This window comes from Nannospalax galili, unplaced genomic scaffold, assembly GCF_000622305.1.
Source record: "Nannospalax galili isolate Female #2095 unplaced genomic scaffold, S.galili_v1.0 scaffold1349, whole genome shotgun sequence".
NCBI classification, from domain to species: domain Eukaryota; kingdom Metazoa; phylum Chordata; class Mammalia; order Rodentia; family Spalacidae; genus Nannospalax; species Nannospalax galili.
The window spans coordinates 975,091-990,765 of NW_008359755.1; the positions used below are offsets into that span (position 1 = coordinate 975,091).

The 15,675-nt window shown below is 44.3% G+C and overlaps 1 protein-coding gene across 3 annotated transcripts in view; it reads right to left on the minus strand.

Annotated features, from left to right (window-relative positions):
• Tbccd1 (TBCC domain containing 1) overlaps window positions 1-15,675 on the minus strand; it is a 49,700-nt gene that overhangs the window by 27,126 nt on the left and 6,899 nt on the right. For all 3 annotated transcript variants that reach the window (XM_008823633.3, XM_008823634.3, XM_029558917.1), the window contains exon 2: window positions 3,294-3,672. In XM_008823633.3, coding sequence (XP_008821855.2) covers window positions 3,294-3,629 — 336 coding nt within the window. In that variant the 5' untranslated portion in view covers window positions 3,630-3,672. The remainder of the gene's footprint in view (window positions 1-3,293; window positions 3,673-15,675) is intronic.

Here is a 15,675-nt window from a genome sequence, read left to right on the forward strand (position 1 = left end):
ATTATACAAACACATCAGGGAAAAGCCATAAAATTGAATACTGGTGACTTTATGAGGAAGAGAGATGAGCATATACACAGGTACACATGAGTGTTTCTTACCATGTGATGCCCTACACTGCTCTGAAACTCTACCAACAATAAGGTCATCACCATATGTGGCTCATCAACCTTGAATCTCCAGAACTATGTGCCAACATAAGGCTCTTTAAAACTGGCCCAGCCTGTGGTGTGTCTTAATGGTAAGAGAAAAATGGATGAATAAATGCTCTATCATAATCATTTTTCAATTCTAGTACGTGGTAGATGTTATTTAAAAATAGGTATCTTACTGCTCTGGGACTAAGCCAGGATCCCACTGCTCCTGGGCTCCCATTTAACCTGCATAGCTAGTCACAACCCTCCATTTTGGTTGCCAGTCGTCCTAGCAAGAATCGGTAGGTTGGTTCGTGCTGGAGAGCTCCTGACTAGCCTGACTGAAGACTAGCAGCTTTCCTCCAGGCCTCTAGCACCATATTGGGACTGCTAAGGCACCGAGCCTTGTGGATTGATTTGCTGCCTCTCCAGTGTGAAACAGCTGTTGTTTCACACCTCTGGGTTTCTGTCCTGTACACCAATCTAAAACCTTGTGTGTGTGTGTGTGTGTGTGTGTGTGTGTGTGTGTGTGTGTGTATTTTATCAGTTTTGCTCCTCTAGAGAACACTGACTAATACAGGTCCTGTACTTTCTGAGAAGCAGTCCTTCCTTGGCAAGATTTAAAGCTTGCCATATTAAAAGAGGAAAATTAGAAAATTGGAGATATAAAGCAAGCTACACTGATAGAAACATTTGAGGTTTTCCAGAAGAAATGGCAATGCGCTTTATAAACTAGATTTTTCTTTTGCCAGATTATGACTAGCAAATGTTCTAGTCAGCTTTCTTTTTTTAAATTTTAAAAAATTTATTTTTACTTTGAGTGTTATTACGGTGCGTGCGTGCGCACGCTCTCTGGGCGCACTCCCGGAATGGCACGGCGGGTCCGCAGGCTCCCCCGCCGTGCGTCTGGAGGAAGGCAGGTCTGGCCCCACGGGCTTTTCCGTGTCTCTATGGGCCTCAGGCGTGGGGTGTGTGGGTATCTTGGGGTCGCTCTGGGCCCCTGGATCTCGGGGTCCCCGCCACACCTGGCGAGTCGCGGCACGGCTCTGGCCACAGGCATCTCTGGCCCCAGCGGCGGGGGCAGGCTTTTCCCGCAGGCTCGGGTCCCGTGTCTCTGTCCATGCGTCTCTGGTGCTGACAGCTTCTTTGCTACTGGAGCATTGTCCAGCTGAATCCTGTCTCTATTTCACCCGTGTACTTTTCCTCAGGATGCGAGATCCACTGGCGACTGAACCCCACGGGAAGAGTACGAGGACAGAGAAAGCTAGGAATGTCCGCAAGTCGTTCACGAGGGAGTGCGCCCCCCGGAGAGGCTAGGTCGCCGGTAGTAAGGCACGGGACTCAAGACTCGGCTTAGTCTGTGTTACAGCTTTATTAAGTGTCTCTGCTCTCAGTAATTCAGCAGCTCTGCGACCCAGCTCTCTGTCTATTAAGAGAAGACTAGGATACTTATACCATGGGGGTAGTGGTAAAAGCTTTGGCTGTTAGATGCTTTGTGAGGCATTCTATTTACATATGGAAGTGGGTTTCTGCCAGACTGCTGTCTGCCTGGAAAAATCACACAGGAAAGCATGGTACCTTTCAGAGCCAAAGGCCATGTTTATGTTATGGCATTTGTGGCGGGCACTTCAAAAGGAGTCAGGAAGGATGCCAGGGAGGCACCCTGCTATGAAAGGAGCCCTCAGCACATGATCCCGAGCTGCATGAGCTGTCCGGTCGTGAAGGGACTTCTACTTTGCGTAACAGAGGTCTCCAACATGTTATGTCTGCATGTGTATAAGTGCACCTGTGTTGAGCGATGCCCAGCAGGAGAGAAGAGGGTGTCGGATCCCCTGGAACTAGAGTCACTGATGGCTGTTAGCCACCATGTTGGTGCTTGGATTCAAACCCAGGTCTTCTGCAAGAACAGCCAGTGCTCTTAACCACTGTCTCTCTCCAGTCACTCTAGTAAGCTTTCTATTGCTGTGATAAAACACTGACCAAAGCCAACTTGGGGAGGGTTTATCTGACTTACAGCACAGTCTATCACCAAGGGAAGCCAAGGCAGGAACTCAGGGCAGGAAAGGAAGTACAGACCATGGAGGACTGCTGCCTGCTGGCTTGCTCCCGTGGCCTGTGCTCAACCTACTTTTTTATACAACACAAGACCACCTGCCCAGTGATGGTACCACCCACAGTAGGCTGGGCCCTCCCACATCACTCAACAATCAAGAAAATGCACCACAAACATGGCCACAGGCCTGTCCAATGGAGGAATTTCCTCAGTTGAGGGTCCCTCCACCCAGGTGTGTCAAGTTGACAACTGAAGCTATCCAGCACAGGAAGAAAGCTTTTGACTGGCTTGTTTGTTTGAGAAGTATTTATGTTTGATCATAACTCTGACTGGATTGGTAAACAATTACAACTGCCCACCCGAATGGATGCAGTTCAGTAAAATCCTGCTCTGTCATCAAAGCGCAAGATGCAGTAATCTAAAACCCAGCCCACAGACCATAGCCCACAGTTTGGCACTCCCAGAAAGCAAATCCCCACCATTTGAGAGCTCACGATGAAGCAGAGAGACATGGTGGGCTCCGTAGGGGTTATGAGTTCTACAAGTGGATGAACAATCCTAGGCAGAATGCTTAAATAAACTTATTATCATTTCTACAGAAGTAGAGTGATGGAGGAGACAAGCTGCCACTAAGTGTCGAACATGTGGTGCTGTTTTTTCGCAAAGGAAAGACAATATACATCACAATGACTAGACAGATCCTGAGAAGTTATTTACATGTTCATCTGTTGTCTTGTAATTAAAATCATCTCTATAATGACCACACACACACACACACACACACACACACACACAAATTTAGGTGCCTCTACCTGTAATGTATCAGCAGTTAATGACATTTACTCACCCCAAATTTTTAAAGTCAATGAAAACATTTTGTTTCCAATTTCATGGTTCCTTCAGTAGTTAAGTACTGATAAGTACAGACCAATTCATTGACTACATTCATCAAATACTGCCAAACTGGAACTACTAGAATTCAAATGGTACTTTAGAATAACAATGGTTCAACCTAAAACCTCAAACAGTACGCTTAGTAAAAATAAAATAAAATAAAATAAAAATGAGTGGGTTATTTCTCAAAGTATACATATACCAGTCCATACCTGATTTCTTTGCTTTTCAACTTCATCTTCAGATGTGCAGTTGGACAAAATTTCAGACCATTCCAGGCGCTCCTCGGGTGTCCTCACCGAAAGATTATCAAATATTTCAAAGTAGAGCCATGCCAGATCCTTAGCCAACTGTAGCTTCCCACATGCAATGTGCCTCCACGTAGACCAGTACAGACGTGGGTAAGCACCCTCTGAGGCCCGGGTTTGCACATAGGTGGATATCTTCCTGAGATAATGGAGACTGAATTTGGGTGGAGGGGGGGTCTGCAAGGCACCCACTATAAAAGGTTCTGCTTTTACCCAGAGGAGTACTCCGGACTGATCCATAGTATCTCTGAAGACATCAGGATGAAAAGGCTTCTTTGCATACCTATTAAATGACACTTCTTTATAGACATGAAACAAATCCATTTACCCATTTTCTTAGAAAGTAATGCCCTCCCCCCATGAACTGTCTTTAAACGTGTAATATCCTTAATTTAAAAAGCAGTTCTAGCTCCCAACCAAAATAGAAATGGTTGCTTTAGAAGCGTGCAAATGCATAAAGTCTGGGTTGGATTCCTGCTCTTTAAGCAGGAACAGCATGCAGGGGCAGGGAGGCCTCATCCTGTCACAGGAAACTATTCTGTATGGCTGCAGGAAACATTGGTAGAAATAAGTGGAACAAATTTTTACAGAGTTACATTGATAACACCCAGAGGACAGTTGGTTTTAAGATTTGGACATGTAGGGCCAGCAAGATGGATCAAGAAATAAACGCACTTGCCTCCAAGCCTGATGACCTGAGTTCAACCTCCCAGCACCCCCATGAGGAAAGGAAAGAAACCTACTTCTGCAAGTTGTCCTCTGACCACCACAGGTGCCACCTGACACTATATGAAATTAAAATCTTTTTAAAAAATTTTATTTGTATGAGTGTATTGCCTGCATGTAAGTGCACCAGTGTCAAACAATGCCTGCGGAAGTCAGAAGAAGGTGCTGGATTCCCCTGGAACTGGCCTTACTATTAGCCATCATGTGGGTGCTTGGAATTGAACCCAGGTCTTCTGCAGGAGCAGCCAGTTCTCTTAACCACTGTGCCATCTCTCCAGCCCTTAAAATAAACTCTTTAAAAAAAGATTTGGGAAATTGGGCATGGTGTAAACACTTTTAATCCCAGCACTCAGTAGGTAGAGGCAGGCAGAGTTTTGTTGAGTTGGGGACTAGCCTGGTCTACATAGTGAGCTCCATGCCAGCCACTGTTACATAGTGCGACTCCTCTCTCAAAAAACTAAACTAAAACTTAAAAAGATTTGGACAAATAAATGGATCATACAGGCTCAATACCAAACACTGATATGTGGTGGCAGACAAGAATGATAATGTAATGGAGTACAAAACTAGATCAAGGGAGCTGCCAGCACATGCCTTTAATCTCAGCACTTGGGAGGGAGAGGCAGGTAGCTCTCTGAGATGGAGGCCAACCTGGTCTCCATAGCAAGTCCAGGTCAGCTGGGGCTACAGGGAGAGGGCAACAACAAAAACCCCAAAATAGACCAAGGGACGTTAGAGCATAAATAAATCCTTTTTAACAGTGGATTTGCTCGGGTGCATTCTGCTGTGCTCAGTCCATGTGTAGTTTTTTAGAGGTGTTTCTTGTTTCTGTGTTACACAACAGTAATACATAATTTATGGAATATTTGTTTTTTTATTTTAAAATATTTTATTATTTTTATTTTATGTGCATGCGTGTATTGCCTGCCTGTAGGTAAGTGCACCCGTGACCATCTCTCCAGGCCCCATTTATGGAATATTTATAAAAATTTCAAACAGACATATGCCCACCACTAAAAGGCAACAAGTTACTATTTAACTGTACTTCCTCCTTGCCTGTTCTACAGATAGAATGCTGGTTTGGTTCTGAATGTTCATATTTGTGACAGTATATACACAATTCTGTACTATTTTCAAAATACCCCAGTACTCTAAATGCATTCCAATTTACTTTTAGACACTTAATAGTTCACAATTTTTCATTAACAAGATAAACAAAATATTGTTGATAGTGATGGACACAAAGATTCATTTACCTACTCTCCTTTGTATATCTTAAAATTTCCCATTCCCTGTAATAGGAAGAGTTGGCTCAGCAGTTAAGAGCACTGACTGCCGTTGCAGAGGATCCAGGTTCAATTCCCAGCACCCACACGGTGGCTAACAAACATCCTTAACTAGAGTTCCAGGGGATCCAACACCCTCTTCTGACTTCCACAGGCACTGCACAACACAGGTGCACTTACTTACAGGCAGGCAATACACTCATACACATAAAATAAATAACATTAAAACTTTCCATTACAAAAAGTTCAAATGTTTTCATTATAATATACAATGCTCCAATAGTCATCTTTCTGCCTAGTTATGAATTGCTTCCCACAGGTTTTAGATGTACATTTGAGAAACTGACATTTCCGGTTCCTGACATATATTTCTATTGCTTTACTACATAATTATCAAACTGCATCATCCTTTAACTAAAACGTGCTCTTCACTGAGCACCCCTCAGCATTAACATCACTACATGATCAATGAGAACTGTTTTATTTTTTATTAATTTTTGCATTTCATTCTAGAAAGTGTTTCATCTGGAAACTACTTAAATAACAGTGCTGACGTGCCCAGCAGGATGCTGAATGTCTCATATTTCACCAACTTTCATCTTTCCAATAATGTGCATCATCAGACAAGAAAATTGTAGCTTTGGGAGGTTAAGGAACCATATATTTAGACCATAGCTTTGGTTGCCACACCCTGATTTGGGATTCTGGTCTGACTTGAGAACTGCATGGCTACTTTGGGACGTCAGTACGCAGAGAATTCGAAAAACTGAGTGGATCTAGAAGAGGACAGCCCTGAGAAAGAAGGCCATTTATGCAGCAGGTGGACTGTGGCAAGGTGAACCCAAATGAAGGGTGTGGGGAGGTAAAAGGTGGCTCTGGTCAACACAGGAATGACTGAGTACAGCTACACCATGAAGAAAGCACGTCGCAGACTTGCTCCTCAGTAATAAGAGCAGCCGGTGAGGCTCCGGACCACACCCCCAGGACAACCTCCCGAGGCATCTCCCTGGGCTGTCAGCTGCTGGGTCCGCGGGGTACCGTCGCGGGGCCCTTGGACCCTGGGGACTTCTCTTACTGGGTCTGGGTGGACAGAAACCCGCCCCGTGCCCAGACAGCCGCCCCGCCCTCCCCAGCGACCCGGGGACAGTTACCTGCGGACACAGAGCCCCCTCTCCGCAGCCCCCACCCGGCGTGCACCTAGCTCACTGCACGCACACAGTGCGCAGGCGCGAGGCCGCCACCACAGAGACCTGGCGGGCCGCGCAACTAGAGCGCCACCCGCCTCCCGCACCCACAAACTTTCCACCCAAAAGAGCAAGAAGCTTCCCACAGCTCCTCAGAACGGAGGTCAGCCCACAGCGGCTGCTAAAGTTAGCAGGCTGTGACGGGTAGTCATAATGCAAATGGGCATCAGTAAAACACCTTGATTATCTGTCAGGACTCTTGTTTTGCATTTGAGGAAAGACGAACTTAACATTACTCTAAGGTCGTACACAGCAAGAAACTGAAGCAACAGTCAAACTCCGATGGGAATGAAGCGAGATCCACTGTCCCCATGTCGGCCACCCTCGGCACTACTTCCATAACTGCTAACTTTCCAGCTGTGCTACAGCCTAGAGGAGTTTTTGGATCCCATCCGGAATCCACCTTCCTGCAAGCAAGGAAGAAAACATCCTTTTCCTAGGATATTTCTGAATATCTCTGCTTAGTTTTTTACAGCTTCTGTAGGTGTGAGAATTACAAAGGCATAGTAGACCATAAAACGCACTATTTCCTCTTCTAGGAAGTCTTTCTCCTGTATCAGGCATCTTCCTGAAACCAGGGGCTTCAGCTGTAAACAGACCTAGGTGAGGAGCCAGGCTCATCTATTAGTTCAGTACGCCCTACCCCGCAGTGCTGGGGATAGAACCCAGGGAGCGCTCATCTGACTAGCAAGAGCTGTATCACCAAGCCCCCACCCCCTTTCTGCAACAGCAATTATTATTTGAAAACCACTGTTCATTTGGCAGAGCTAGGTATTAGGGGTAGAGTGGTGAACAAAATAAATATGGTTCTTGCTTTCTTGAGTTGCATAATACGGAAAACAGACAATACATATTAGGGAAGGATGATTTCAGATAGTAATACATGCTATGAAGATGTGGAGACGGATGCTGGTTAGGAAGGCCACTTTGTAGTGCTGAATTAAGCTGAGGGCTGACGAATAAGAAGCCAACTATATAAAGATGAAAGTCAAAGCAGCTTTTACTCAAAAATACTTGAGTACTACTCCGTGGTGCTGTTCTATCAACTGCAAATAGAACAGAACAGATTCAGGCTCTCATGAAACTCCAGCTAGTGATTCAGGGCAGTGACAGAAGCAATAAAGTGGCATAAAAGGGACTCAGTACGAGCTAGTTTTGATTGGTTGATCAGAGAAATCTCTGAAGGAACATTTCACCTGACACCTGAGGTAAAAAGGAGTACCAAGGTAGAAAGAGTGTTTCAGCCTGAAGGAACAGCTAGTACAAAGGCCCTAGACAAGAAGGAGCTTGGTGTGTTCAAAAAGGAGACACACACATCCAGTGTACTTAAAAAACAACAACAACGAAAACGTCCAGAGTCCATCCAGAGGGATTGCTATGGCCTGAGAAGCTCTTTCCTTTCGGTGAGAGGGAAGGACTGGTCCCATAACCTAAGACAGAGCGGCTCAGGAAATTGGCACTGTACTCTCAGAAACAAATATTTGAGGAAGAAGAAAAGGAGAGACACCAGGAAAATCCTCTTCAACCAGAGAGTAGCAGAAGCCATGTTAAGATTCTTGGCCCAGGTACTGATAACAGAGTGGACAGTACAGGGATGACAGAGTATATGGGCTCCATTGGGGGGTGGGGGAAGGGCTATGGGAGGGTGCCATTTGGGATGCGGGTATAAAGATGAATAAGATTGTTTGGGATGTTCTGTATGAAATATGCACACACACAAAAAATCAATGAATAAAAAAATGAGTTACATTTGAGGAAGAAGCATAAAAATCTGCTTCATGTTAATTAGCTGATATGAAAAAAATTACCATTGAAATCTACATGATGAGTTTATATCCATGCTCAGGTGGATCTCAGAAAGTAACCAACTGTGACCAGTAATAATCAGATATGTAGAGATTAGAGATGTGTGTGCAAACATCTATGTGTTAGTTGTATTAAAAATGAGCTTTTCTGGATGAAACAGTATATTTTTAAAAGAAATAGAGACCTTTTTTTAAAGGTTAAAACCTCATTCAATTTTATGGCTTATAGGGTTTATACTGAGTACAATAATGTATAACTGTGAACCTAAAAATTTACAGCCAATTTTGAAAGAGATGCATCTTTGCTCTGCAAACTGTTATTGAATATGTCGATGCTGTTGTAATTCAGCCCTAGACCTGGGAACTACACTCTTTGGGAACTCAGAACAAATGTCAGGAGACTGTGTACTGAAATCTGGCCAGCAGAATTCCTCTAGACTGCTGGGAAAAAACTCTGCATCAGAACTATGTGTAGTACTCAGCAAGGGGCAAACCCGGTCAGGGCCAAAGTCTGCAGGAGAACAAACATAAGACCCTGGTTCCCAGTGGAGTGCTCAACATTGGGTAGGACCTGCCAGCATTTCCTACCTGACCCATGAAGACAGGATCAGCATCTGTGACCCGACCTTAACAAGAACAGACCAGAGATAAGAACAGCATTCACAACGTGACCCCTGAAGTGCCCAGAAGTCTGACCACCATGTGTGACCCCACTGGTGAAGGACAGCCCACTGACAGTAACATTGTCTATGACACAACCTTTCAAAGGAAGGGGCACAGAGAATCCTGGCTGAAACCAGCAGTCAGTCAGGAGACCACATTCAAACCCCACCCCTCACACAACTCCCTCCCCTTTACTTTATTCCTCCTTTATTCACTATCCTGTCAGTTTAGCAGGCTAGCTTTGTCCTGCTCTGTTCTCACCCACATCACCCTGTCTTTCTGTCTGTTCTTTTTTCTCTATTATTTCCTTTTCCATTCTCAGTCTGCTAGCTTTCCCAAAGAACATAAGCTGGCCTATTTGTGGGGTCTCTGTATCTGAGCTTCCTGAGAGCAGGGACTCTCTACCTCTCTCTTTTTCTTCTACCCGTAGCCAGAATGGCATTATTCGCCCACCCCCATACCATTCTATTTACTTTTCCCTCCTCTATTTTATCTCTATCAACCCAATACTAATATACTAGTTGCTATGGACTGCTGTCCTCTGAGCATGACATAGCTGTTGCCCTCTAAATTCTCAACAGCTGTGATTATCTATGTAAGACCTGCACAAGATTGGGCCCATTAATGTTCCTTTATGGATGGCAGGGAACTTATGGGGCCTGCCCCTCCCTACAGATATACAGTTAATGGTTGTGTGTAGGGGAGGCTCATGAGGCCCTGCTCTTCCCTAAGGATGTACCGACAGTAGTTGCTAGGGTGGATTGGAAAGGCTCAAGAGGCCTAGCCCTTTCTGAAGATAAATGGGCAGTTAACAGTTGTTGAAAGGGAGGGAGGATGAGAATGATAATTTTTTCAAAGGTATAGCTGCTTGTAAGTTCCCCATGCTTCTACAAAACCTCCTCACCCATATTCCTATAAGCAATCCTAGTAAACTCATTTCTTTCCGAGGTAGACTTATGTGGAACTTAAGAAAAAAATCTATTGGTGTCCTATCTGGGGTGAGCAGATGTTTATTTATCGCCCCAGGAAAAGTTCACACAACACATGGTGCCCAAACACAGGGCACAACAGAATCAAAGATGAGTCTAGGAGGAGCACTTGCACTGTCTCTGAAGTCAAGCTGTTTGAAGAGGATGCACAGAGGCATCCTTCCCCATGTGGTATGGAATGGCATGCCTTTCACTGTCCATGCTATGAAGAATAAGACATGCCACTAAGGCCACTCCATCTGAAAAAAGGTCTGTGGCTGGAGTCCCAAGGTGACTGTCTTTCTCTATGTGGTAAGGAGTAGCAAGCCTCCTTGATGAATGGGGTCCACTATGTGAGGACAGGCCCAAATGGCTGACAGACTAGAGAATATACTACAATCCCTTCAAATAGCATGGATCTCCAAACAGACAGGATCTGAAGCAGGCAGCAGCTTCAATCATGTGGCCCTTTTTCCAGGCTGTAAGGCATGCAACTAAAGCTGAGATGTCTTCCCAGACAAAAACTTGTCCACAAAAGGGGGGGGATTACAAGAAAAAAGACATGAGAGAAGAAAGAGAGGGAGTGAGAGAGAATATGAATACGAATGAGACAGAAGCGCTGTCTTGACAATTCTTAAGGAGGGGCAGGGGGAAGGAAATAGAGTACAAACTAGATCTCTCCTAAATAGCCCCTCATGGGATCCCCAAAACCTGGAACTCATAGGAAGTGAACACTGAGGATGAGAGAGTAAGAAAGAAGTGATGGAACTGACCTTTAATACAGACAGGAAAGGTCATGGCACAGCATGCGGTTAGGGTCTTAGTGACAGCCCAGTAGAGGAAATGATGATAACCAGGGAATAGTCTGTCTTTGAACTGTTTGACTTGAGAATCACTTTTTTATTATGTGTGTGTGTGTGTGTGTGTACATGTGTCACTTGTAGTTCTTTGTGTTTCATGAACTATTTGCAGTCACATGTGCTTCATGTGCAATGAGATGAACCAGCTTCCTGTTCCTGGAACATGCCTTCCCTGCCATGATGGATGCTATCCTTCTGGAATTGTAAACCAAATTAAAACCTTTCTCCCTTAAGTAACTTTTTGTCATAGTACTTTTTCACAACAAAAAAACTAACACAGAAATTGGTCCTGAGAAGTGGAGCTGTTGCTGTGGTGGTTTGGTAGAATGTGGAACATTTTAGAATTTTCAGCTGGAAAAGTTGCTGAATGCTATGAGGTTTCAGAGAGGAGCAAGGATGTATTAGGAACTGGACTGGGGAATCATTATCATCTGATATTTTGGGACAGAATCTAGTTGCATTCTAGCCTAAATTTAAAAATAATGGACTAATTTTTTGGCAGAAGGAATTTCAAGATGGCTTAGCACTGAGTCTGTGGCATGGTTATTACTGATTATTCTGATGCAGGTCTACAATGAAAAAGAGTAACAAGTAGGCAGAAAGAAATGTGCAGTTTAGAGAGTTAAGAGCAGTGAGTTTAAGGTTGCCCCAGTGGCATGTACTGAAACAAAGGCTGAAATCGCTAAAGAGAATGATGCCATCAAAGAGAAGCCTCCTGCTCTGGAACTTTGTTTTAGTAAAGGTTTCCCAGGGGTGAGACCATATCCAAGTAAGGCTCCAAGTCATGAAGGGAGAGAGCCTAAAGGGTTTCCTGCTTGTAGAAAGCAAATGCCTCAGAAAGGTTTCACCTGGTTCAGCACAGAGAAGTTGCTGCAACTGTGGGCCAAGGGGGCTCAGGCTCCACCCTGAGCTAGGAGTAGAACTTAGCAGTGCTGGAGGAGGTAAATCAAAGGGGAAGGAAGGCTTTGAAGTTTTACAGCCGGGCCCCACTTGCTGTTTGCTCTCTGCTTCTTCAGTACAGATGCAATGTGGTCTGTTGGTTTCCTGTTCCTGCCACCAAGTCTTCCAAGCCATGAGGGATGCTATCCCTCTGGAATTTTAAGCCAAAATAAACCTTTACCCCCTATGTTGCTTTTATCAGAGTATTTTATCACAATAATAGAAAAGAAATTAATACAATGCCCAGTTCACAGGGCCAGATTGGACTATGTTCAAAATAGAGTTAAAAGGTTAATTCAGCCGAGCCATGAGCTAAGACATAATCTTAACAAGGTAGGTACTAACAGAATTACTTAGATTAGCATGTAAATCAAGTTTGTAAAAGGAAATTCAGAGGGGAAAATAAAAACAATGGGGCCTGTCTGGGTAGCTCAAAAAAGAAATGTGGCAAGATTTGCATTGAGCTAGAGTTTCTAAGGAAAAAAAATGAACAGAAAGCCAATCCAGTATTTGTGAGCCTCTGGAAGGCAATAAACTTTCCCAGAGCAAAAGTTTAGTGACTGTGTGAGTAACAGAACAGTGTGGGTAAAAAGACTATTCTTGTCCCAGGGCTATCTACTTCCAGAAGCTGTGTGTATTTCTCTTCTGCAACAAAGTACACTGGGGGTGGAAATGTCTGCCCAGCCGAGGGCCCTCCCAGCAGCAAGATGTCGCCAATGAAGAGGCAGCAGCAAGTCATAATTAGTGCCCAGAGAGTCTCAGACCCAGGGGACTGTGGAGGTACAGCAGGTCAAGACCACAGCTGTACTCCTTAGCCCTAAAGCCAGCCCCAGCCCCACTGTGCCTGCTGCATGATAGCCCCAAGGCAGTGTCCCAGGATGAGAAGGAGGGAGGGTTCACGGAGAATGAGGTGGATTGTGGAGGGCAAACTAAAGCAGTTCTTCCCATCCACACTGCTGTACCCAACATTCAGAGGAGACAATTGGCATAAATACTGGAAATTTCTCAAGCTGTATTAGATCCTGCTAACATTTTTCTTTAGTATCCCCTTAGCTTCTGACTCCTGAAATCAACTGGCACTTGCTTCGAATGTTGGGTGATGAGTCTTCAGTGGTCCTGGCCACTTTTTGAAAAAAGATTTCATTTCACAGATGATAAAATACTAACCTCTAAGTGTTTTACAGATTTAGAAAAGAATCTGAAAGACATGCAAGGAAACTTAAAGAGGGACAAGAAATCAGTTCATACATGGTGCAATGCCAGATATAGCTATGAAATTCTTGGTTGGGGACCTTTATAGTTGGGTATAGTACAAATACACACAACAAGATGAATGAGAAAACCCTCTGTTAGCCTGTGCCTGTGTTAAAACAATGGTTGAAGAACTTTAATAAAGGTGCCCTGTATGGGTGGAAAAAGATGCTCTTAGAAGCCACAGGTTATTACGTGAAAGTCCCAGTGCCAAGAGTAGGCTTCCTCCTGTAGGCCTTGTTGGCCAGGAAGGCTCCCAAAGCCCCAAAGCAATACAGGATATCACCACTGCTGCTGGCTGCCCACCAGAATTAGATGGTAAGACATTATTGCTGAAAACATCACATACTTTGCATGGCATGAAGAAATCAAGCTGGGATTGAGCTTCTATAGAAGTTTCCTCCTTGTTGGCTAGTTTTTATAGTGCTAGGAGGGACTGTGCTGTTTGCTCGTGGAGCACTGTCTTACTTGGCTGTGGACTGTACATACTATAGTATTAACATGCCTGCTGATGCAATGCTGACTGTTATGGATATGACCAACTACTTTTTGATTGGATGTAAGGTGTACTCCATAGGATGAAGTTCATGTCTAGTTCTGCAAATTCAGTACTTTAAAACCTATGTCTGGGGAGCTCATAGGCCCTAATGGATAAGCGCCTGCTGTTGTTTTGCTAAATGGAAATGATGTGAGAGTCAAATTTCCTCTTATATATATTTATGTTTATGCCAGGGATTATTGCTGTTGGTATCTTTGGTTCAAAAAGTTTCTGATGTGAGAGTCAAATTTCCTCTTATATATATTTATGTTTATGCCAGGGATTATTGCTGTTGGTATCTTTGGTTCAAAAAGTTTCTTTTTTGTAGTGTCAATAGTTACTGAAGAAACTCATGAATGGTCAAAGTGGGAAAAGTATGATTGCTGAATGCTCGGCCTTAAATGGGACATCTATATCACCTACCCATTCACCTACGGCTCAGCCCTAGATGGGACGTCTATATCACCTACCCATTCACCTATGGCTCAGCCCTAGTTGGTACATCTATATCACCTACCCACTCTCCTACAGCTCAGCCCTAGATGGGACATCTATATCACCTACCCACTCCCCTACAGCTCAGCCCTAGACAGGACATCTATATCACCTACCCACTCCCCTACGGCTCAGCCCTAAATGGGACATCTATATCACCTATCCATTTACCTATAGCTCAGAGGAATCTCGCAACTATAAAGAACCTAGGCCCAGATGGAGTCACTACCAAATCTTTAAGAAATAACTAACACTAATATTTCTCAAATTATTTCAGAAATAAAAAAAGAAACATCGCTAAACTTTTTAAACAAAGCCAGTATTGTCCTAATACCAAAACCAGACAAAACACAACAACAAAAAATTTACAGACCAATCTCCCCAATGAACATAGATGCAAAAATTCTCAAAAAATTACTTGCAAACCAGGCTAGGTGTGTTGGCAAAAGTCTTTAAAACCAGCAATTAGGAAGCAGAGACTGGTGGATCTTTGTGAGTTTGAGGCCAGCCTGATCTACACAGAGTTCCAGGTCAGCCAGAGCTACATAGTAAGACCACCATCTTAAAAACAAAACAAGAAAACAACTTGTAAACCAAATTCAGGAACACATCGAGCTGGGTGGGGTGACACATGCCTTTAGTCCCAGCACTCAGGCAGAGGCAGGCAGGTCTCTATGAAATCAAGGCCAGCTTGGTCTACATAGCAAGTTCCAGGCTGGATGACATTACAGGAGACACTGTTTCAAAAAAAACAAAACAAGATCTTAGCAGACAGCCTGAGAGTGCCTGTTCCGGCCTCCATCAGTGTAGTGGCTGAGATCTTGGCAGACTGCCAGAATACCTGGTCTGGCCTCCCTCTGGCACAGGGGCTGAGAAATCAAGGCACCGCCTGAGAGTGCCTGGATCCCGCCTCCACAAGGTGGTGAGCTTCCCCAAATCTCACCATACCCAATCCCCCAACTGGGATTACGTGAGGCCCCTCCCAAGGACCCTGGGAAGACCTCTGCCCTTTGGTAGGATAAGGCTGAGACCTTAGCAGACAGCCTAAGAAAGCCTATTCTGACCTCCACATGAGTAGGGGCTGAGATCTCAGCAGACCAAAATCAGTTTCTCCTTAGGGAACTTCCCAAATTTTGTTGTGAGTTCCTGCTAGTAGGGGTCCAAAACTTAGAAGGAAGCTTGAGTGTACCTGACAGGAACCTGACTTGGGCTTCTGTGGGAGCTCCTGAATAGCTGATCTGAAGCCATCAGCTCCCTCCAAAATAAAACCTGGAAGGACCTGAAACCTGGATCAACCAGCTTTACATAACCAATAAGAAAAGGACCAAAGCACACCTGAATAATACAAACAGAAGCAAACTTCAACTTAATTTTCATATCAGAATCACAAAAACAAAAGAAATTCGCATGCCAAAATCACAACAAAAAATAATAAAATGGAAAGCCAAAACACTATGCCCCCACCAAACTCCACCAGTCCTGTATAAGAGTTCTACAAGAAGAACCCCCTA